This window comes from Heptranchias perlo, chromosome 38 (genome assembly GCF_035084215.1).
Source record: "Heptranchias perlo isolate sHepPer1 chromosome 38, sHepPer1.hap1, whole genome shotgun sequence".
In the NCBI taxonomy this organism is placed as follows: Eukaryota; Metazoa; Chordata; class Chondrichthyes; order Hexanchiformes; family Hexanchidae; genus Heptranchias; species Heptranchias perlo.
In genome coordinates, this window is record NC_090362.1 from 15,273,079 (window position 1) to 15,295,746 (window position 22,668).

The following is a 22,668-nucleotide window of genomic DNA, read 5'->3' on the forward strand; positions in this document are numbered from 1 at the left end:
GTGTTCCCATGAGCCTGCTGCCCTTGTCCTTCTAGGGAGTGGAGGTCGCAGGTTTGGGAGGTGCTGTCAAAGAAGCCTTGGCGAGTTGCCAGGATTTGGTACCTGGTTCCATTGTGGCTTAGAAGAAATTCTATTGACTTGTACTGTTCTCAGACTTAAGGTCCAGTGATTCTCTGGTTGTCAAACACAGGATTATTTAGTAGCTTTGTGCATTTCAATCCCACCCTTCAAAAGGCACTGACTCAGGCGGGAGTACAGGTCCTAAGGTGCCACCCGTCCTTCAGTACCCCATCCACTTGGTCATTCCTCATTCAGTAGAGTTTGCTAGTTATATGGCTCTCCAGGCTCTGACATTGATCATAAACGATGAGATACCTTTTATGAGTGAATCATTGAGGTGTAATTTAAATGTTATTTTGAATTGGGAAAGTTTCATTTTGAAAGTTTCACTACCCGTGTGATTAGCCCTTTAGGACACATTCGGTTTCATCAACAAACTATCCTCGTGATGTAAACTGAGCTCCTAAACTGGCTACATGCCCTGTTAACCTTCTCTTTCAACTGTAGAGCTAGATTGTCTCAAATCTTTCCTCATATCTCATCCCCTTTACATATGGGATTATACTTGTTGCTCTTCTTTGCACACTTAGTCCCAGTCTGTTTCTTGTCTTCATCAGGTGACCTGATGCATCGCATTAAAAATGATGTTTTCTTTGCTGAGGATATGGTGGTTTATTCCATTCTGAAAGACTGGTGGTGACCAATGCACTACAGGCAGATATAGACTGAACTGAAATGTGGGTGGACAAGTTACGTGTCATCTCTAGTGGTGAGACGACCAAGACAATAATTCTGTTCACAAAGATTGATTGTGATGCTTTTTATTCACCATTACTCTACTGAAACGGGTGGACAACCTGCATCTTATGAACACGCAGTTCTTCAGTGGCTGAAACATGGCTCTTTAAATGTTTTGCTTAGCTGCCCTGCCCATATACTAGTTACAATATGAGGGGGAAAAGAACAGGTAGCCAACTTCCGTTCTGACTCAGCCCATCTATATCTTTTGAATTAATCGTAATTACTTCTAGATGTGCAGCAAGAACTAGTGTCCTTCTCATCTATGTTGCAACACTAATGGAGATATGATCCTAATCTTTGGCTTGCCCTTTGATAGAAATTGAAGCTTTTGTTTTATGATTAAAGATAGATTTTTAAGAATTACACTTTTTTTAAACCAAAGGTCCCCTCTCCGAATATTAGTTATTTTTCTATTAAAAAAAAGTGAGAAAAAGGAGACAGAATGAAAGCAAGGTATGAAAGACAAGAAATGAGAAACAGCAGGGAAGAGAGTGGAGTAGAAGGAGATAAGGAATGGAAAATTAACCAGAAGAGAGGATGTGAGAGACAAGGGAAGAGCAATTGGCAGAAATATTGAGAGATGGAGAAAATGACAAAGTGAATGAGAAAGTAGTGACAGGAGAGTTGAAGAAAGACATAGAGCAAGATAAAGGTCACAATGGTGAGCTAGGTTTCAAAATTTCTTGCATGGTTGCTTGTACTTTATTGAGACGATCAGCAAGTTCACTATGTTTAGAAATTGTAGATTTTTGTCAGTGCACAATTTCTTTTGTAGCTCTTGAATTTTAAATGTCTGCTGTTACAATGAAGGATTGTAAATTCTTTTGAGTTGCAAACATTTTAGATTCTTGCCCCAGTAATCACATCTGTCTACATTAATGACTTGGATATGAATGTAAAAGGTATGATCAGTAAGTTCGCTGATGATACAAAAATTGGTAGGGTGGTAAATAGCGAGGAGGATAGCCTCAGTCTGCAGGACGATATAGATGGGTTGGTCAGATGGGCGGAACAGTGGCAAATGGAATTTAACCCGGAAAAGTGCGAGGTGATGCACTTTGGAGGGACTAACAAGGCAAGGGAATACACAATGAATGGGAGGACCCTAGGCAAGACAGAGGGTCAGAGGGATCTTGGTGTGCAAGTTCACAGATCCCTGAAGGCGGCGGAACAGGTAGATAGGGTGGTAAGGAAGGCATATGGGATGCTTGCCTTTATTGGCCGAGGCATAGAATATAAGAGCAAGGAGGTTGTGATGGAGCTGTATAGGGCACTGGTTGGGCCGCAGCTGGAGTGCTGTGTGCAGTTCTGGTCGCCACACTACAGGAAGGATGTGATCGCTTTGGAGAGGGTGCAGAGGAGATTCACCAGGATGTTACCAGGGCTGGAGCGCTTCAGCTATGAAGAGAGACTGGGAAGATTGGGTTTGTTTTCCTTGGAGCAGAGGAGGCTGAGGGGGGACATGATTGAGGTGTACAAAATTATGAGGGGCACAGATAGGATGGATACTAAGGAGCTTTTTCCCTTCGTTGAGGGTTCTATAACAAGGGGACATAGATTCAAGGTAAAAGGCGGGAGGTTTAGAGGGGATTTGAGAAAGAACTTTTTCACCCAGAGGGTGGTTGGAGTCTGGAACTCACTGCCTGAGAGGGTTGTGGAGGCAGGAACCCTCACAACATTCAAGAAGCATTTGGATGAGCACTTGAAATGCCATAGCATACAAGGCTACGGACCAAATGCTGGAATATGGGATTAGAGTAGACAGGGCTTGATGGCCGGCGTGGACACGATGGGCCGAAGGGCCTCTATCCGTGCTGTATAACTCTATGACTCTAAAGTGGCTGGAAAAGCTGCTAGAAGGATGAGATAACCCTATTTTACTTGTTGCCAACTGAGATTCTACTAGTATTTAGTAATGGAACACTGTCCCCTGTTTGGCAGGGCCCAGGGAAAACCCTTCTCTTGCACCTAGCCAAGCAGACAAGTGGACTTGATGGAGTATGCTATTCTATGCCAGGATTCAACCTCAAACACCAGAGATTCTAAATATCAGTATTCTAAAGACTATTACCAAAGCACCCCCCACAAGAGCTAACAATGGTTTAAGAAAGGCTGTTGTCTTTATAACAGGAAGATGAGAACTGCTACAGCTCAGTATTCAGTGTCAATCCAAAAACATCTGCTAACCAACATGCCAGAATGGTATAAACTGAAAAATCTCCTGCTGACTTTAGTTGGAGATCATGGGGTAAAAATTGGTTATGGCTCATTTTAGGGCACATAAATCAACATGCACACAGAGCGCTTGCCCCAACCAGGTGGCCCAAAATTGGGCCTTGGGCCTCATTTTCATAATTTGCCTGAGCTATCGTCACATATTGTGCCTCTAGAGGCAGCTCGCTTATTTCAGCTGTCTCACCGGCAGCGGTCCTCAGGTAAGTACTGGATGGTGGGGCGGGGAAGGAGGAGGAGAGGGGGATGATTGTGAGCCGGCAGGAGCTCTCAGGGGTGCTGTCGAGCCAGGAAGAACACTCCTGCTCCTCCTGGCTCCACATCAAGCGAATTTGGTGGCTGCCAGTTGCTGGGTGGCATCCACGCAAAGAAAACAGACACCTGCTCCACTCAGACTCCTCATTAACATATGCAAGGACCTAACTTTTGTTATAAGCAGCCGCCAGGGACACCCAAAAAAAGTGCCCCACGAATCGAGCAGTGGCCTGAACGTAAGAGCAGATCGTGCGCTGCCGCCCCACTGCTAAATTTGTTACTGTTCATAGAATAGAAGCATAGAAAGGTTAAAAGTTTACATGGAAGGAGGCTATTCGGCCCATCGAGTCCGCGCCGGCTCTATGCAAGAGCAATCCAGCTAGTCCCATTCCCCTGCCCTATCCCCTTAGCCCTGCAAATTTTTTCCTTTCAAGTACTTATCCAGTTCCCTTTTGAAGGCCATGATTGACTCTACCTCCACCACCCCCTCGGTCAGTGCATTCCAGATCCTAACCACTCGCCGTGTAAAAAAGTTTTTCCTCATGTCACCTTTGGTTCTTTTGCCAATCACCTTAAATCTATGTCCTCTTGTTCTTGACTCTTCCGCCAATGGGATGAGTTTCTCTCCATCTAGACCCTTCATGATCTTGTGCTCGTTTAACGCTTGGAGAAAAAAAAAAGGGCACAACGAATGGCAATTTCTACCACCATATGTCAGCGCATCTACTAGTTAACAGGAAACGGGAAGAATACAACATTTAAAAAAAAAAGGAAAAGGCACAATTTACAAAAGAAGAATGGCCTACAGAAGTAAACTAATCTTGACTAGCTGAAGTGTTACCGTGGCTAGTTGTTAATACTGTTGCTTCTGAAGGCTGTGGATTTAAGCCAGGACTTGACCACGCAACCTTGGCTGACACTTCGATGCAGTACTGAGGGGGTGTTGCACTGAAGTTACTATCCTTTGGAATGAGATGTTAAACCAAGGCCCTCTCTGCCTGTTCTGGTAGATACTGAAGTTCTCATGGAACTTTTGAAGTTCAGGGTGTTCGCCAAGTGTTCTGGCCAACATTCCTCCCCCAACCAACACCAGCAAAAACCGGATCAATTGGTCATTCACCTCATTGCTGTTTGTGGGTTCTTGCTGCGTGCAAAATGGCTGGCAACAGTCACTGCACTTCAAAGTGACTCACTGTACATGAGGTACTTCGAAAGGTGTCTGAAAGATGTGATAAAATGCTATATAAATGCAAGTCTTTTTCTTGTTATCAGGAGCGGGTGTTGAGCAGAGACTGGGAATTTTCTTGCAGAAATAAGAGAAATTAAAAATATTGGTGTTTGGTTTGGGGGTGGGGGTAGTCTTCAAACACTTCCTGGCTCAAGATTGATATTGCTGAATGCTATTGAAATGGGGGCATTTTGCCTGCCCAATCTCGTGCTGAAACATAACCTGCCGCAAGGGTTTTAGTGCAGTTATACACATTCGTTCCATATTTTGAATGTGTGATCTTGTACCCCAGTGACCAGAACTTATGCAGTATTCAAAGTGCAGCCTAACCAGAGCATACAGTTTCAGTGCAATGCCCTCAGACTTGAACTCTTTGATTTAGCAATATAGTTCCAAATTCTGTTTGAATTGTTATTTGCTGTTCTGCAATGATTAGACATGAGAAAAAAAGGACAGAATTGAAGAAGCTGTCAAGAGCAACAGAGAAAAAGTGGGGTTGGGGTGCAAGAGCTGTGCCCCAGATTTGTCACAGTACCTATAGTATATATTGAAACAACTTTGATGCTAACAAGCCCATTCTCTCATCAATGCTGTCACTTCCTATTTTGCTGCAGCAATAACCACAAGCTATTTTATCAGTCGTTTTTATAGCACATAGGGCAGGAAATGAGCACATACCCTGCTGGAGAAATGTTCTGCTGCAAATGAGTCAACTTTTAGCTTCGCAATGATCAACACATCATATCAAGCCTCTTAATTGCTTGGTGGGAGGGATTTGAACCAAAAATTTGCTTTAATACATCTTCTGCTGATATGAACATGTGCATATACAAAGATAATTAAAGCCTTACATTAGAAATATTTTCAATTTGTTGCAGTGTTAGAATTTCTCATCTTTCATTACTAAACGAGCAGATCTCTCACAGCATTAATCATGGCAAGTCTTACTATGACTTTATAAAGGACAGGAGGGTAATACACAACGTACTATTGTTAGGAAACTTTGCAGATTGGAATACGCTCACCAGTTTCAGGCTACATCTCAGAAGCACCCAACATTTAAAAATTGTGCATCTGCAATAAAGTGTGACATCTGGAGTCTGCTAGACAAATCATTTTTAAAATGGGGGAAGATTTGTTGCTGTGTGTACCGTCATAAATATATTCTTTTTCAATAGTTTTGAGACGTTGCTACACATTGCAACCAGAGCAGCTCTTCCCTTTCCACCCGCTACACCTAGAAACTTAATATTTAACTGCACTGTGGGCCACCAGAGTCTTGAAAATCCCTTGTATTTTTGCCTCATAACACAACTTTGCATGTGGCAATGTATCTAGATATGTGCTAAGATTAGACTTGCCCAGGCACCAGCTTGTTGAAGCACAGCTGAAATGCATCATTTGAACATCCTGTAATACAAATTGACTTGCGTCTTTCTAAATGTTTGCTGTCTTGTAAGAAGTGGACCCCAGGTACACTACACATCGTAATTAAGAGGTGGATGCAGACAGACTGAGCAACTGTATTTGATGAAATGAACCAATTGGTCACTGGGGCCCTGTTTAATGCATGGCAGATTCTGTACATGATTTCCATCACATGCGTGGAGAGGTTTACAAGTGCATGAAATAGACTGCCCATTCTAAGCATTAAGCAAAAACAATTACTCGCCAGTTACCCATCAAGAGCTGCTAAATGTTAACATCTGGACTTTGTGCTGGAAATCCACAGTTGGCTGAGTTTTGCTAATGCTCGTCTCTGCTCCCCCCTACTCCACAAAAGGTGTATTATGACATGCTATCACTCCTTTTTACCCTCCCCGGTTTTCTCGCTTGAAAGCACTGACCCCTGTGGTGTACACTCTCTGAGTTGGCGTCATTCCAGTATCTCAATCAAATGGTCATTTACTTTTCTTTCTAAAATTATTCCCCCCCACCCCCATTATAAAATGTCCAGGCTTTGACCATCAACCATCTCTGTGGCATAAAATGTTAGTTTTCAATCTTTTCAAAAAGATGGTGTCGTTCAACATGAGGGATTTCACTGCTGAAGAATCAAAGATTTTTCCACTTCAGACACCAGTATCAAGCACTTCCTGAGTTCAACTGCAACACCGTGCCTTAATCCTGACTGCAGAGGAGCTGCCTCCACTGTTCTAGTGTGACAGATATTTCCATTTCTCACACAGATCATCCTTGGGGCTATTGCCAGTAAAATTGCTTGTTTTCATTCAAATAGTGCCAAATTATAGGCACTGTGAACAAGGTTGAAACTGGATCAATTTGAAGACATGCACTCAAACTTGTGGAGGGGTGTGAACAGATAACTGAGGCATTAATAAACTGTTCATTAATTATAATGGTACCAGGCAACAACTATATAAAGACCACATTTTAAAGCCCTTCTGTTGCAGTGAACCTGCGTTATCTTGGACAGTATTATTATGTTTTTGATGTTTCTTTACTCTAGATATTTTTTGGCTTCCATGAATCAAATTAGGCTCTTGGGGAGCCCTCACTCATTACATCCTAGAGAATGTTTTCACTTGTCCAGATGTCTAGAGAAAACTTGTATCTTGCCCAGCGAATGAACAGAAAATTTTCTTCAGTTTATTTCTGTTACTAGTTTTATCATGTTTCCCTCATGAGATCTTCCTGGTCTTTGGAAGGCAGTAGAATAACACTACACTAGACTTTGACTTTAACTGTCAAAATGGTTAAAAACTAAAATAGAACAATTGAATAGTAACAGTAAAAATGTATTTTTTTACAGCTGTTTCACTAGCTCCTCGAGTAGTAGAAAATAATACTTTGTGACTGTTGCACTAAATGATGATAAATACAATATTGCTTATTAATGGCTCCTTTCTTTTTCTTACCATTTGTGGAAATTAACTGGCTTGATTGTCCCTTTGAAGTGTTCAGATTCAGACCAACTTACTAATTTGAAAAAGATAGGCTAAATATCTTCAAAAAAATGGACAGGGACCAAGCAGAACTTAAATAACTGTGTTAAATTCAAAAAGAGCTATCAATCTAACATATTTGAACATATCACACAGAATGTTTGTATTAAATAGCTCGGCCCTAGACTCAGTCACCTGTCTTGAGACAAAGTGACTAATTGTTACAAAATGAGCTGGAACATCAGATCTGGTGCAACCTCCAACTGTCTGGCCAGATCTGATGGAGTTTCACGAAACATTAATCTTCTGCACTGCTGACTGACTTGATGCAGGTCCACCGTTTTATCTTGGTCTTTTTATTTCAAATTTCTAGCATCTACAATATTTACTGTATTATGAAAGGATTTTCATAAAACCATGTTAGCCTTATATCACATAGTTCAATTTGAACTAACTAAAATCCTCCATGTTGCCAGTCTTTGCCTTCCAAACCCCGCAATTCTTCTCCAGTGAATCATTCAGTGCATCATCGCTCTGCTGACATCATGAAGTTCCCCTCCAATGACATCATAAGTTGAAGTGGTTGTTGCCCAATTCTCAATGGTGAATGCAACTCCAAGATTACAAAAGCAGAACTTCCATGATATCACCGTAGGGGAAATCTCTTCAGTAACAGCTTTGAAGCATAAAATGGCAGACAAGGGATAGCGGAGAGACGCCAATAAGTACACAGATATTTCCCATTTAGGATAGTGTGTCAACTCGTATAGATCTTTAAATGCCACTTACTTGATCTCCATTTGGCCACCAGCCTTGCGTGCAATATGCACCAGCTCCTTCCCATATTTTTCTTCTGCCAATGCCCTGCACAAACACAGAAAATATTTCACTCACTTCCAGCAATCCATAACAATAACAACTTGCATTTATATAATGCTTTAATGTAGTAAATTGTCTCAAGACGGTTCACATGAGCGTAATCAGACAACAGTTGACACTGAGCCAAAGAGGGAGACATTAGGGCAGGTGATCAAAAGCTTGCTCAAAGAGGTAGGTTTTAAGGAGCATCTTAAAAGGAGAGAGAGAGGTGGAGAGGTTTAGGGAGGGAATTCCAGAGCTTAGGGCTTGACAGCTGAAGGAAGTGGGGGATGCACAAGAGGCCAAAGTTAGAGGAACGAAGAATACTTGGAGTGTTGTAGGGCTGGAGGAGGTTACAAAAATAGGGAGGAGCGAGGCCATGGAGAGAATGGAACAGAAAAGTGAGTGCTTTAAAATTGAGTTGTTGCTAGACCGGGAGCCAAATGTAGGTCAGTGACCACAGGGGTAAAGGGTGAATAGGATGTGGTGTGAGTTAGAATATGGGCAGCAGAGTTTTGGATGAGCTTACAGTTATAAGGGTGGAAGATGGGAGACCGGCCAGGAGAGCACTGGAATAGTCGAGACTGGAGGTAACAAAAGCATTGATAAGTGTTTCAGAAGCAGATGGGCTGAGGCAGGGGCAGAGACGGGCGATATCACAGAGGTGGAAGTAGGCGGGTTTTGTGATGAAGAGGATATGGGATCGGAAGCTCAGCTCAGGGTCAAATAGGACACTGAGGTTGTGAACAGTTTGGTTCAGCCGAAGACAATGGCCAGGGAAGGGGATGGAATCTATCTAGGGGACAGAGTTTGTCGTAAGGACCAAAGGCAATAGCTTCAGTCTTCCCAATGTTTAATTGGAGAAAATTTCAGCTCATCCAAGACTGGATGCCGGACAAGCAGTTTGACAGCACAGAGGTAGTGGAGGGGGTCGAGAAAGGTGGTGGTGAGGTAGAACTGGGTGCCAGTAGCACATTTGTGGAACCTAACCTGTTTTCAGATGATGCGCCGAGGGGCAGCGTGTAGATGAGAAATAGCAGTGGGCCCAGGACAGATCTGTGGCAGGCTCCATAGGCAATAGTGTGGGAGCGGGAAGAGAAGTCGTTGCAGGAGATTCTCTGGCTGTGACTGAATAGGCAAAAATGGAACCAGGTGAGGGCAGTCCTACTCAGCTGGAAAAGGATTTGAAGAGGAAAGGGAGGTTGGCGATGGGCCGGTAGTTTGCAAGGACAGAAGGATGAAGGGTGGTTTCTTTAAGGAGGGGGATGATGACATCAGATTTGAAAAGGAGGGGGAGAAAATAGTACCTGAGGAAAGCGAACCATTTATATCAGCCAGCAGGAGGGCCAGGAAGGGAAGCAGTTTAGTGGGATTAGGGTAGAGAGAACAGGAGGGGGGGGGGTTTCACTGACTAAATAAGCTTGGAGAGGGCATGAATGGAAATAAGAGAGAAACTAGAGAAAGAGGAGAGTGCCAAGCTGGAGCAAGGGGGGGAAACCTTGGCGGGCAAGGGGAAGGGATGTGGCAGAGGTTTACAGAAATGGTTGGTAGTGAAGAAAAGAAACCAAGGGTTGTCTTTGTATTCCAGGATGATCCTAGAGTAGTGGGCAGTTTAGGCAGAGGAGATCTGGGTCCAATAGTGCTTGATGTGGTCCAGCCAGACCTGGCGATGAATGGCTGAACCAGTTGTGTGCCATAAACATTCAAATCTGCTTCCCTTGGACTTAAGGGAGTGAACATGTGGGCTGAATCAAGGGCAACTAACAGAGTGAGAGAAAAAAAACAACCACCTGGATTCTTTCTCGTCATCACTATCCAGTGACCACTTTTGGTAACTATACGGATGGATTTCAGGTGGGGACAAGATTAAGCTTGGCTATGATGTGCTTCATGGTCAAATAGCCCGCTGACATTCTCCGTTTAGGCTCAGATTGAATAGGTACCAGGATGAGATAACGTTAATGCACGGCTGTTAGCACCTGGGGAACTGCACCCATCAGAAATCAATACCTTGAGTATGGAAAAATTTTATTTTGAAGTACGTACATAGATACATATAGAGTCAGGGGAACACAATGGAAGGTTCCAGTTCCTCTATGCTGCAGCTGTTCGTTCGTAACACTTGCCTGATTAAAATGGTTGCCTCATAAAATTCAGGAACTCTGTTGAATCTTACCTCAATTTTAGCAGTTCCTCCATGTCCTTGCACATTTTTCGGCCTTCCTGTAATCGCTCTAGTAAGACCTCATGCCCAACATCACTAGTAAACTCTGGACACTGTGAAAGCAATTCAAAGAATAAGACTTACAACACTTCCAAAAGTTCATTTCCCCACTTATGTGCTCCTCAAAGTCACCACGCCCCACATCCATACTTGGAGAGCAGTGCAATCCAGCCTCGCATCCACACTGTTTGTCAGTCGATCCACCCTGTGCAGATCCTAAGTGCAAGAGGTAAGGATTCCCTCAGGACCAGCTTCCTTCCCTCTGCCAGGCAAGCTAGACAACACTGATGATCTTCGGGCTGGATTGCAATGCTGGGATTAGCACACATTGTCAGAGGTACCATATTTTGAATGAAATGCTAAAACAAAGTCTGAATTAATGGCACGGCATTGTTAAAAATAAAAAAAAAAGCAAGGAATTTTTGCTTGGCCCAGATTAAAATTGATCTCAATGCAGTTTGTTGGATCTTGCTGTGTGCAAGATGGCTACTGTGTTTGCCTACATGGCAACAGTCATTGCACTTCAAAATAATTCAGCGAACGTGAAGTACTTTGGGGATGTCCTGAGCGTGACGGTGAGGTGCTATTAAAAAATGCAAGTTTGTTTGTCCCTTCTCCTTTCCCTTTCCTAGGCCAGGTGTGCAGAGGCCACTTATAAAACCCACCACCATCCTGGCTGAGACCAGGTAACTCAGCACAGAACAGCTATCAAACCTGGGATCTGCCTGCTTCAGCTCCATATGGTTCAGTTCCACATTAGGCATCCCATCTATCTGCTCTTGGAAGGGGGAAGGGAAAGGAGAAATAGGGAAGTCACACATCAGATAGATGTACTTGAGGTTCTCCTTTCAATACCACCAGTCTGGTCCAGCGAAACACTTTCCGCTTCATAACCACCAGTGAGATCTAACCTAGAGTCATAATGGCCAAGTGCTTCACTTCTGTTGTGTGGGTGGCTAAAAAACTGATTAGAAACATCTCAAAATACTTCATATAGTGAAATGCTTTTGAAGCAAATGGGACCTTGGTTTAACACCTCACCATAAAGATGGCACTGACAATAGCATATTTAGCACAGTTTCATCTAACTTACCATTAAGTTACAACCAGTGATAAGTAGAATATTGTGTGCATGATCAATTAGTTATTTTTGCGCAATAACCATCAAAAATGCCTTACTGACCCCCAAAGGGACAATGCTTTCTCCAGATCTCCCCCAACTTGTTAACCCTATGATATCAGCACTCATGTTTACACCAACGCATTTCGGTCATCAATATAAACAGACCAAAGAAAAAAAAATGTTGAAGTTAACCAGAATTAATTTTTCCTCCCAATTTCTCCCCCTCCTTTCCTGAAGGTGATGGCGCATGTTGGGGTACAGCTCTATGAATGCTGGTAATCCTCTGCAAAAGCAGGCTATTCAACTAAGTGCTGCATGACTGCAGAGTCCATGTTTGCCCTCAACGGCTGTCCACACATGCCTACTTTCCACTAGAGGTCAATGGGCTATTAATCAGCAGCAGGAACTCAGGGTAACTCAGAATGGGGATTAAGCTTGAGGCCTTCCTGGTCTGTGCGGCTCAGTAGCATTTTAGGTGGTGTATTCAACCACCAAGCCATTGGGGAAAACCTCTGAAAATCAGAGAGAGGAAAATGATCAAAAGGGTCCCTCCTGTGACTAAATTCTCTGAGATGAGGGAGGGAGGGCGTTTTTCTCTGCATTCTTGTGGGATTGTGAAGATCCACGAATGTAATATCATGCCAAATGATGTAAAGTGCTTTCAATTTGGAAAGTACAGCAGTGTAGAAATTTACAGGAAGATCACTGCAGCAAGGTCCAGTGTCACAGAAATTCATCTCACTTTTTCTTGCAACTGTGGTTTTGAAATTGCATCAGCATAAGCTTTTTTTGTATCAGTTGCACAAGGGCTACTCAAGAGAGCAGAAAGGGCAGGAAAACGACGACACACAATACCACAGCTAAACGAGCAACAAATAGTCTTACACTGAACAATTAAGTGTTTGTCCAGCTACGCCATCAAGAGAAAATTGCCAGAGACACCCTACCACCTTTTAACTGGGGACTGGCATCTCAAAGCTTAAAACGAGGCTACCTAAGCCCAGAAATGGAGTTCCACTCTATAAATAAAGCCTAATGATGGTTTAACTGAAGGAATCACTGACCCTTGGCATTCAACAGCAGCACAATCCAACCTCCAGCAACTTCACAAGTCATTCTTCTCTTCTTCCCTCCCCCCAGCAGATGCCAGCTTCTAGTGAGATATGGTTCCATCTGCAGCAACAGTCCCTCCCGCGCTTTGCCCAAGTGGCAATTCTCCATTTGCATGTGTTGGGAGTAGCCTGCCAACACAAATTGCATCAATAGAGCATCACAACCGAGCTTTATCCTCTCCTCCCCGCAATGTTCACACACATATTTTCCAGTTGGAGTCACGAGCTGGTGGTCCAGAGCAAGAACCCTGCCTGGTCAACTTGCAGTCAAAAACATGGAGAGCCATGTTTACTTTTGACAGCTAATCACAACAGAAGGTGCATGACCCAGGGTGAAGGGGGAACCGGTGAGGATAAAATGGAGAAAAGACATTACATGTCCTCGTAGAATGCATCTTCTCTCTATATAAAGCAATAAATGCACACTCAAGTAGCCTAGATGACACGGAGTTAGAACATTGTGACCTTGCCTCTGAAATCTGGGTTCTAATCTAGTCCAAACATATACAATGAAGGTCTCCTTTCTTTGCTGGTTGTATGGATAATGCATGAAATACGTTTAGGTCATCTCTACCCAGTTCCTGGAGGTGCGAATCTACAGCACAAAACTGCCGCTAAATTGGAAGTAATGGGTACTAAATTGCCAATCTCAATTTTGAAAAGAGCACAAGCTATTTTGGGAAATAGCAATCTCATAATGGTGCAGTTGGGAGGGTGGGGGGTCTCTAAGATTGGGTGTTCAGGCAACAGAAGAAAATAAAAAAACACAAAAGACTCTTAAGTCCAACAAGCTTGTTCCTTTTTAAGCTATATTTTGGATTGTGCAGAGACACTACCGATTTCATTATGGGATGAAAATCAGGCAGGTTTTACAATAGCCGGGTGATCTGCTCTGGCAGTGAAAGTGAAAATCACCCCTCTTGGGTTCAAACAGTTTTGTAGATGTCACTATAGAAAGTCAGAGATTCAGGAAGGGTTACACAGATTCAGAAATACAGGAAGAAATTCATTCACAATACTCTTTAGATAGTGGATTTGGTTTGTTTGAGGTTAGCTGACTTGGCTAGAGTGCAAACCAGATTGAAATAAAATTCTAGCACCCTGACTCGTTTACCCATCAAACCTAGTCAAGGAGAGATTTCCAAGATAGTGTAAATAGAATCAGTGAAAAGAAACATGGGCAACTCTGCTGGAGAAATTAGCACTGTGCTCTTTAACCCTTGGAGTGCTAAATTTCTCTAGGATTCAATAGAACATAAACAATTTGATATCTATACAGTTGATGTCCACATTAGTTTTGTTTCTCCCCATTCTCTTGAAGGCATTGGCTCCTTCCTAGAGTATGGTTACATGGACATTGGACATACCCGAGTACTTTGCCTATATAGCTATTATTCATGTCATCGGGTTAATCAACCATAGAAGGCATCACAGTTAAGCCTGATCCTGTTCTCTCCAGATGTCCAGAAGTCACTGGATGGCAATCAGGAGTGAGAATGCTGCATGATCTTTTCCCTCAACCTAGCTGAAGGATTCTGATGCCAATTGTACCATTCTCAACTGCTGCCCTGGCTGAGATCAGATAACTCAACACAGACCATGAATTAAATCCAGGACCTTCTGGTCTGTATGGCCTAGTACTACATCAGGAAGTCACTGGGGGAGCTATACGACAGTGAACAGCGAATATGGTGCAATAAGACAAGAAAATCACATGGTACAACATTGAGAACACTTCTTAGGTTCTGATTTATTCACGCTTTTATTTTTAAATACTTCTATTGAGATTGATTCGCACAATGGGTTAGGGCACTATCTTCTTCCCTTGGAGACTTTGGTCTGAATTCAGCCAGTATGAAGAAGCCTCCACTCTTTGCTGACCATAAGAAGCCAAGTTAGTTCCTCAAGGGTGAGTCCACGCAAGGTATAAGGAGCCTATAAGGATGGCTGGTGTAGAAAATGCAAGCACCTCATTGGTGCAGTAGAAAGGGTGCTTTTCCAAGTCTGTGCATCATACACCTTATTGGGGCAGAGTAGAAAAGGGTTTATCTTGTACCTAATCTGAATGGCTGGATGCTCACATTTGATGCATAAAGTGAAAACTGCAATCCATCCCTCAGTTTTAATTTCAATCTCTGAAGAGGAACCCTCACTGAATTTATATTTCCCACACTAACCAGCCTTATGGGTTTTGAGTAAGGCTACCAACTTAGTGCCAATTTGTGGGCATTTTGGGCAGTGCACCCAGCCTACTAAGAAACTTGTGCTATTGACCAAGCTAATTTTAATGTAGAGCCAGCAGAGAGATGGACTGATCTAAATTCAAACCTAGGTCTACCAGACCACATTTCCATTCGTCTCATGCCTGTATTTGGATTGAATTAATAGTGCCAAAAATTATACCAATGAATGTTATCTGACAGATCTAGAGATCCAATCTTCAGTTTTAATTTTTAAAAAAATACAAACATCCAGTAGATATTTTAGCAGGATATTAAGTATATATTCAACAATGGTTTCTTTATGACTTTCTATTTCTTTTACAAAATGCATTATTAATTTGTTCCAGACTTCTCCAGAACACATTATGTATCAGTTCATAATTCAGTCTTGGGACATTGTGGTAAGAAAATTGGACAGTTTGGGGGCTGACACTCCAATCTAATATGAATGGGTTTCCTTGTATGCACTGCTCTTTGGCCTTCCCACCATGGGAATAGTTGTAATTGTGTCTGCCAAGGGATAGGAGGGGACCTAATCGGTTGACAGAATAGCAGAGGTTTTGGAATCACAAGTTTCAGTATATTCAAGAGGGAGAGAGGTTTGTAGACATTTTGAGCTCCTGCAGCACTATGTCACCATGCAGGAGACATTATTTGCTTCTGAGTAAACGCACCGCTTTTTCTATTAGCTTTATATACAGCTGGTCATGGAGGACCCATTGTCAGAGAAGGAGGATCAACTGAGGGAGTTGCATCATGAGCATGGTGGAGGGGAAAGAGAGAGAGAGAGAGAGAGAGAGAGAGAGATTGACCGAGGGAACAGTAACCGGATAACAGTACAAAGAGGCTGTAAGAGAAGAGGGGAGAAAGAAGGAAAGAACATGGGCAAGTGGGTTTCAGCTAGTAGATAACAGTAGGATATTGGTAGTAGGAGATTTGGTGTAACATAGAAAATAGGAGCAGGAGTAGGCCATTCGGCCCTTAGAGTCTGCTCCGCCATTCAATATGCTCATGGCTGATCCTCTATCTTAATACCATATTCCTGCTCTCTCCCCATACCCCTTGGTGCCTTCTGTGTCTAGAAATCTATCTCCTTCTTAAATATATTCAGTGACTTGGCCTCCACAGCCTTCTATGGTAGAGAATTCCACAGGCTCACCACCCTCTGAGTGAAGAAATTTCTCCTCATCTGAGTCCTAAATGCCCTACCCTATATCCTGAGACTGTGACCTCTCGTTCTAGACCCCCCAGCCAGGGGAAACACCCTCCCTACATCCAGTCTGACTAGCCCGGTCAGAATTTTATACGTTTCAATGAGATCCCCTCTCATTCTTCTAAACTCTAGTGAATACAGGCCTAGTCGACCCAATCTTTCCTCATACGACAGTCCTGCCATCCCAGGAATCAGTCTGGTGAACCTTCGCTGCACTCCCTCTATGGCAAGTCTATCCTTTCTTAGGTAAGGAGACCAAAACTGCACACAATGCTCCAGGTATGGTCTCACCAAGGCCCGGTATAGCTCCTTGCTCCTTTACACAAATCCTCTTGCAATGAAGGCCAACATACCATTTGCCTTCCTAACTGCTTGCTGCACCTGCATGTTTGCTTTCAGTCACTGGTGTACAAGGACACCCAGGTTCCTTTGTACATCAACATTTCCCAATCTATCACCATTTAAATAATTCTCTGCCTTTCCGTTTTTCCTTCCCAAGTGAATAACTTCACATTTATCCACGTTATACTGCATCTGCCATGTATTTGCCCACTCACTCAACTTGTCCAAATCGCCATGAAGCCTCTTTACATTCTCCTCACAATTCAGAATCCCACCTAGTTTTGTGTCGTCAGCAAACTTGTAAATAATACATTTGGTTCCCCCATCCAAATCATTGATATATATCGTGAATAGCTGGGGCCCAAGCACTGATCCTGCGGTACCCCACTAATCACTGCCTGCCACCCTGAAAAAGACCCATTTATTCCTACTCTCGGTTTCCTGTCTGTTAACCAATTCTCAATCTATGCCAGTACATTACCCCCAATTCCATGTGCTCCAACTTTGTTCACCAACCTCCTGTGTGGGACCTTATCGAAAGCCTTCTGAAAATCCAAATACACCACATCCACTGGTTCTCCCTTATCTATCCTACTGGTTACATCCTCAAAAAACTCCAGTAGGTTTGTCAAACACGATTTCCCTTTCATAAGTCCATGTTGACTTTTCTAATCCCGTGGATATTTTCTAAGTGTCCCGTTAACCCATCCTTTACAATAGACTCTAGGACGTGGAGGAACATCTTGAGTTCAGTGATCGTATTATCAGATTCAAAGTACTCAAACGTACTTAGAAAGGTCAGGGATACAAAAATATTGGACATTAAAAGAGGGAAGCATGAGAGAAGGAATGTTAAGGGAAGTTGACTGGAAACCAAAAATGAGAAATCTACAGTAGGAAGTATTCAAGCAACAGTCAAGTATTTTAGTGTTCCTATACTAGATTGCAGTACTCAGGCAGACAAGTGCAGAAATTTGCTAGATGTTGTACAGCACAAAATAACTTTCCCTATTTTTATATTGATTATGTCACCTACAAGTGACATGATGCATGTTTTTGACACAGATGAAAGGTTTGCCAAATACTTTTTTGAAAAGACAGAAGTAAGGGAGCACGGAGTAGCAGCTATCGAAGGAGTCTGGTTTCGACAGAGTCTATAATTGGAAATTTGGTGAGTGAGGGGATTCGGTGCAGTAAGGGATGAGGTGCATTTGATTAGTCAGCAGAGCGGAGAGGAGCGTACCAAGAGTGGGTCACAGCAACAAAACAAAACTGCAGTCTGACGTCACAGGTAAGGCAGGTAGGTGATGGGTAGTGAGTATCTCTTCTATTTTCTTCTTTTCTTTCTTAGGACTGTGGGCTAAGTAACTTATAGCATAAAACTAATTTTTTTTAAAAACTAAACAATTTAATAAATTAATCAAGGCCAGTACTTGGTTCAATCTAAAAATAATTTGATTGGCATTGTAGTAATCAATTAAATAAATAATAGTTATGACAGTGCAGGAGATGCGTTGCAGCTGCAATATGTGGGAGCTACCGGACAGTTTTGTCCAGGGCGACAACATCTGCGGTAAGTGTCTGCAGCTCGAGGAACTTCGGCTCCAAGTTGAGGAGCTGGAGTCTGAGCTGCAGACATTGCAATGCATCAGGGAGGGGGAAAGTTACCTAGACACTTGGATCCAGGAGGCAGTCACACCCCTTGGACTAAATACTGTAGAATTGGCACGTGGTCAGGGACAGGAGGGTGTGACTGCGAGTGAGGCAGGTACAGGGATCCAGGAGGTAGCATGGCAGGAGCATCAACCTCTGCACTTGTCCAATAGACACGAGGTTCTTGCAGCCCTTGTGGACAAGTGCAGGGACTGCAGGGAAGATGAGCAAACTGGCCACAGCACCGTGATTCAGTGGACCATTCAAGTGGGGGGAGTAAAAAGAATGTGGTTGTAGCAGGCGACAGTATAGTTAGAGGGATAGACACTTAGCTGCAGCCAGGAGAGAGAGTCCCGAAGGCTGTGTTGCCTACCCAGTGCCAGGGTTAAAAGCATCTCCTCCGAGCTGGAGAAGAACTTGGAGTAGGAGGGGGAGGATCCAGTTGTCGTGGTCCACATAGGAACCAACAACATAGGTAGGACTAAGAAAGAGTTTCTGCTGAGGGAGTTTGAGCAGCTAGGGACTAAATTAAAAAGCAGAAGCACAAAGGTAATAATCTCCAGATTATTATCCGAGCCACGAGCAAATTGGCACAGAGTAAATCAGATCAGAGAGGTGAATGCATGGCTCAAAGATTTGCGTGGGAGAAGTGGGTTTCGATTCATGGGGTTCTGGCACCGGTACTGGGGAAAGAGGGAGCTGTTCCGTTGGGATGGGCTTCACCTGAACCATGCTGGGACTAGTGTTCTGGCGAACTGAATAACTAGGGCGGTAGAGAAGGCTTTAAACTAAATTTGGGGGGGCGGGGGGGAAGAAAGGGTTCAGGTGGAGCGAAGTTTAGATTGATAAAGAGAAAAGACAAGGAAGTAGTACAGGAAAGTCAAGGGAGTAATGATAAACAGAGTGTGTCAGGAAGGGACAGAGCGTACAAACATAAGAGTGCACTAGCAAATGGGGCCGGGGTAGGAAAGAATGGTAAAAAGACAAAATTAAAGGTTCTTTATTACGAATGCTGTACGCATTCAGATAAGATAGATGAATTGATGGCACAAATAGAAACAAATGGGAATGATCTCGTGGCCATTACAGAGACATGGTTGCAAGGTGACCAAGGTTGAGAGCTAAATATTCAGAGTTATTTAACATTTAAGAATGATAGGAAAAAAGGTAAAGGTGGTGGGGTAGCTCTGTTAATAAAGAATGAAATTGGTATAATAGTGAGAAATGATCTTGGCTCAGAAGATCAAGATGTCGAATCAATTTGGGTGGACGTAAGAAATAGCAAGGGAAAGAAATCACTGGTGGGAGTAGTATATAGGCCCCCTAACAGTAGCTACACTGTAGAGCTAAATATAAATCAGGAAATAAGGGGGGCTTGTAAAAATGGTAATGCAATAATCATGGATGATTTTAACTTTCACATAGATTGGACAAATCAAATTGGCAAAAGTAGCCCTGAGGAGGAGTTCATAAAGTGTATTCAGGACTGTTTTAGACCAATACTTCAGGGAACCAACTAGGGAACAGGCCATTTTGGATCTGGTAATGGGTAACTAAACAGGATTAATTAGTGATCTCAAAGTAAAAGATCCCTTGGGAAGCAGTGATCATAACATGATAGAATTTCACATCCAGTTTGAGAGCAAGGATCTTGGGTCTAAAACTACTGTATAAAATTAAATAAGGGCAATTACAAAGGAATGAGGGCAGAATTGGCTAAAGTGGACTGGGTAAACAGATTAGATGGTATGATGGTGAATTAACAGTGGCAAACATTTAAAAAGATATTTTATGACTTGCAACAAAAATATATCCCTGTGAGGAGGAAAGACTCCACAAAACCAACCATGGCTAACTAAGGAAGTCGAGGATGGTATCAGGTTAAAAGAAAAAGCATACAACGTGGCAAAGATTACTGGTAAGCCCACAAATTGGGAAAACTTTAAAAACCAGCAAAGGATGTCTAAAAGAATAATAAAGAGGGAGTAAACTAGCAAGAAATATAAAAACTGACAGTAAAACTTCTACAAGTATATAAAAAGGAAGAGGGTAGCTAAAGTAAACATTGGTCCTTTAGAGGACGAGACTGGGGAAATAATAATGGAAAACGAGGAAATGGCAGAGGAATTGAACAGATATTTTGTATCTGTCTTCATAGTAAAAGACACAAATAACACACTAAAAATAGTAGAAAATCAAAGGGCAAAGGGGAGGGAGGAAGTAAAAACAATCACTAGAGAAAAAGTACTAGGTAAACTAATGGGTCTAAAGGCTGACAAGTCTCCTGGACCTGATGGCTTGCATCCGAGGGTCTTAAAGGAAGTGGCTACAGAGATAGTGGATGCATTGGTTATAATCTTCCAGAATTCACTAGATTCTGGAAAGGTCCCAGCGGATTGGAAAACCGCAAACGCAACACCCCTATTCAAGAAGGGAGTGAGACAGAAAGCAGGTGACTATAGACCAGTTAGTCTAACATTTGACATTGGGAAAATGCTAGAATCCATTATTAAGGAAGTAGTAGCAGGACATTTGGAGACTCATAATATAAATCAAGGAGAGGCAACATGGTTTTATGAAGGGGAAATCACGTCTGACAAATTTATTAGAGTTCTTTGAGAAAGTAACGGGCAGGGTGGATAAAGGGGAACCAATGGATGCAGTATATTTGGATTTCCAAAAGACATTCGATAAGGTGCCACATAAAAGGTTACTGGACAAGATAAGAGATTATGGTGTTGGGGTTAATACTGGCATGGATAGAGGATTGGCTAACTAACAGAAAACAAAGTCAGGATAAAAGGGTCATTTTCAAAATGGCAATCTGTAACTAGTGGGGTGCCGCAGGGATCAGTGCTGGGGCCTCAACTATTTATAATATATATCAATGACTTGGATGAAGGAACAGAGTGTATTGTGGCCAAATTTGCTGATGATACAAAGATAGGTGGAAAAGCAAGTTGCGATGAGGACACAGTGTCTGCAAAGGGATATTGACAGGTTAAGCGAATGGGCAAAAATTTGGCAGATGGAATATAATGTGGGAAAATGTGAAGTTACCCACTTTGGGAGGAAAAATAAAAAAGCAAAATATTATTTGATTGGAGAAATATTACAAAATGCTGCGGTACAGAGGGATCTGGGTGTCTTTGTACATGAAACACAAAAAGTCAACATACAGGTGCAGCAGGTAATCTGGATGCAAACAGAATATTGGCCGTTATTTCTATGGGGAATGGAGTTTAAAAGCAGGGAAGTCATGCTACAACTGTACAGGGTGCTGGTGAGACCACACCTGGAGAACTGCATACAGTTCTGCTGCCCTTATTTAAGGAAGGACATACTTGAATTGGAGGCAGTTCACAGAAGGTTCACTAGGTTGATTCCGGGTATGGAAGGGTTGTCTTTTCGGGAAAGATTGAACAGGTTGGGTCCACTTATTGGAGTTTAGAAGAATGAGAGGAGATCTTATTGAAACATACAAGATTCTGAGGGGACTCGATAGGGTAGATGCTGAGAGGATGTTACCCCTCATGGGGGAATCTAAAACTAGGGGGCAGAGTCTCAGAATAAGGGGTCGCCCGTTTAAGACGGAAATGAGGAGGAATTTCTTCTCCCAGAGGGTCGTGAATCTTTGGAATTCTTTACCCCAAAAAGCTGTGGAGGCTGAGTCATTGAATACATTCAAGGCTGAGTTAGACAAATTTTTGATCAGCAAGGGAGTCAGAGGATATGGAGAAAAGGCAGGAAAGTGGGGTTGAGGTAAAAATCAGATCAGCCATGATCTCATTAAATGGCGGAGCAGGTTCGAAGGGCCAAATGGCCGACTCCTGCTCCTATCTCTTATGGTCTTATGGTATCCCTTCAAGGCTTGAACTTCCTCATGTGATTCGGCTATTTCCATTTTTAGCAGTAATAATATTTTAAACTTCACTGACCTTCCGATGACCTGTGCTGAATTTAATTAAAACAGGCCAGTAGACTTGACCTTCTACTGTTGACAGTGATATGTAAATCAAGGACAGATATAGTGATAAGCAACTGAGGAATTGTAATGATTTGGAACGGAGGTCAAATCTACTGGCCTGTTTTAATTAAATTCAGCACAGGTCATCGGAAGGTCAGTGAAGTTTAAAATATCATTACTGCTAAAAATGGAAATAGCCGAATCACATTCAAGCCTTGAAGGGATACCATAAGACCATAAGAGATAGGAGAAGGAGTAGGCCATTTGGCCCTTCGAACCCGCTCTGCCATTTAATGAGATCATGGCTGATCTGATTTTTACCTCAACCCCACTTTCCCAGAACGGAGTACCACCTTTAATAGAACTGGAAGCCAGCCCAATGCAGGTTACTTAGCCTGAGATGGCAACTCTTCCTGGGGAGTTTGATAAGAGTGCAAGCCAGAGGCTTTCATTTTGCCAACAATAGATTGGA

The 22,668-nt window shown here is 42.7% G+C and overlaps 1 protein-coding gene across 3 annotated transcripts in view; it reads right to left on the reverse strand.

The window, feature by feature from the left end:
* LOC137304798 (proline-serine-threonine phosphatase-interacting protein 1-like) overlaps positions 1-22,668 on the reverse strand; it is an 82,391-nt gene that overhangs the window by 49,198 nt on the left and 10,525 nt on the right. For all 3 annotated transcript variants that reach the window (XM_067973524.1, XM_067973523.1, XM_067973522.1), the window contains exons 2-3: positions 10,517-10,617; positions 8,272-8,346 (exon numbers count right to left, since the gene is read on the reverse strand). In XM_067973524.1, coding sequence (XP_067829625.1) covers positions 8,272-8,346; positions 10,517-10,617 — 176 coding nt within the window. The remainder of the gene's footprint in view (positions 1-8,271; positions 8,347-10,516; positions 10,618-22,668) is intronic.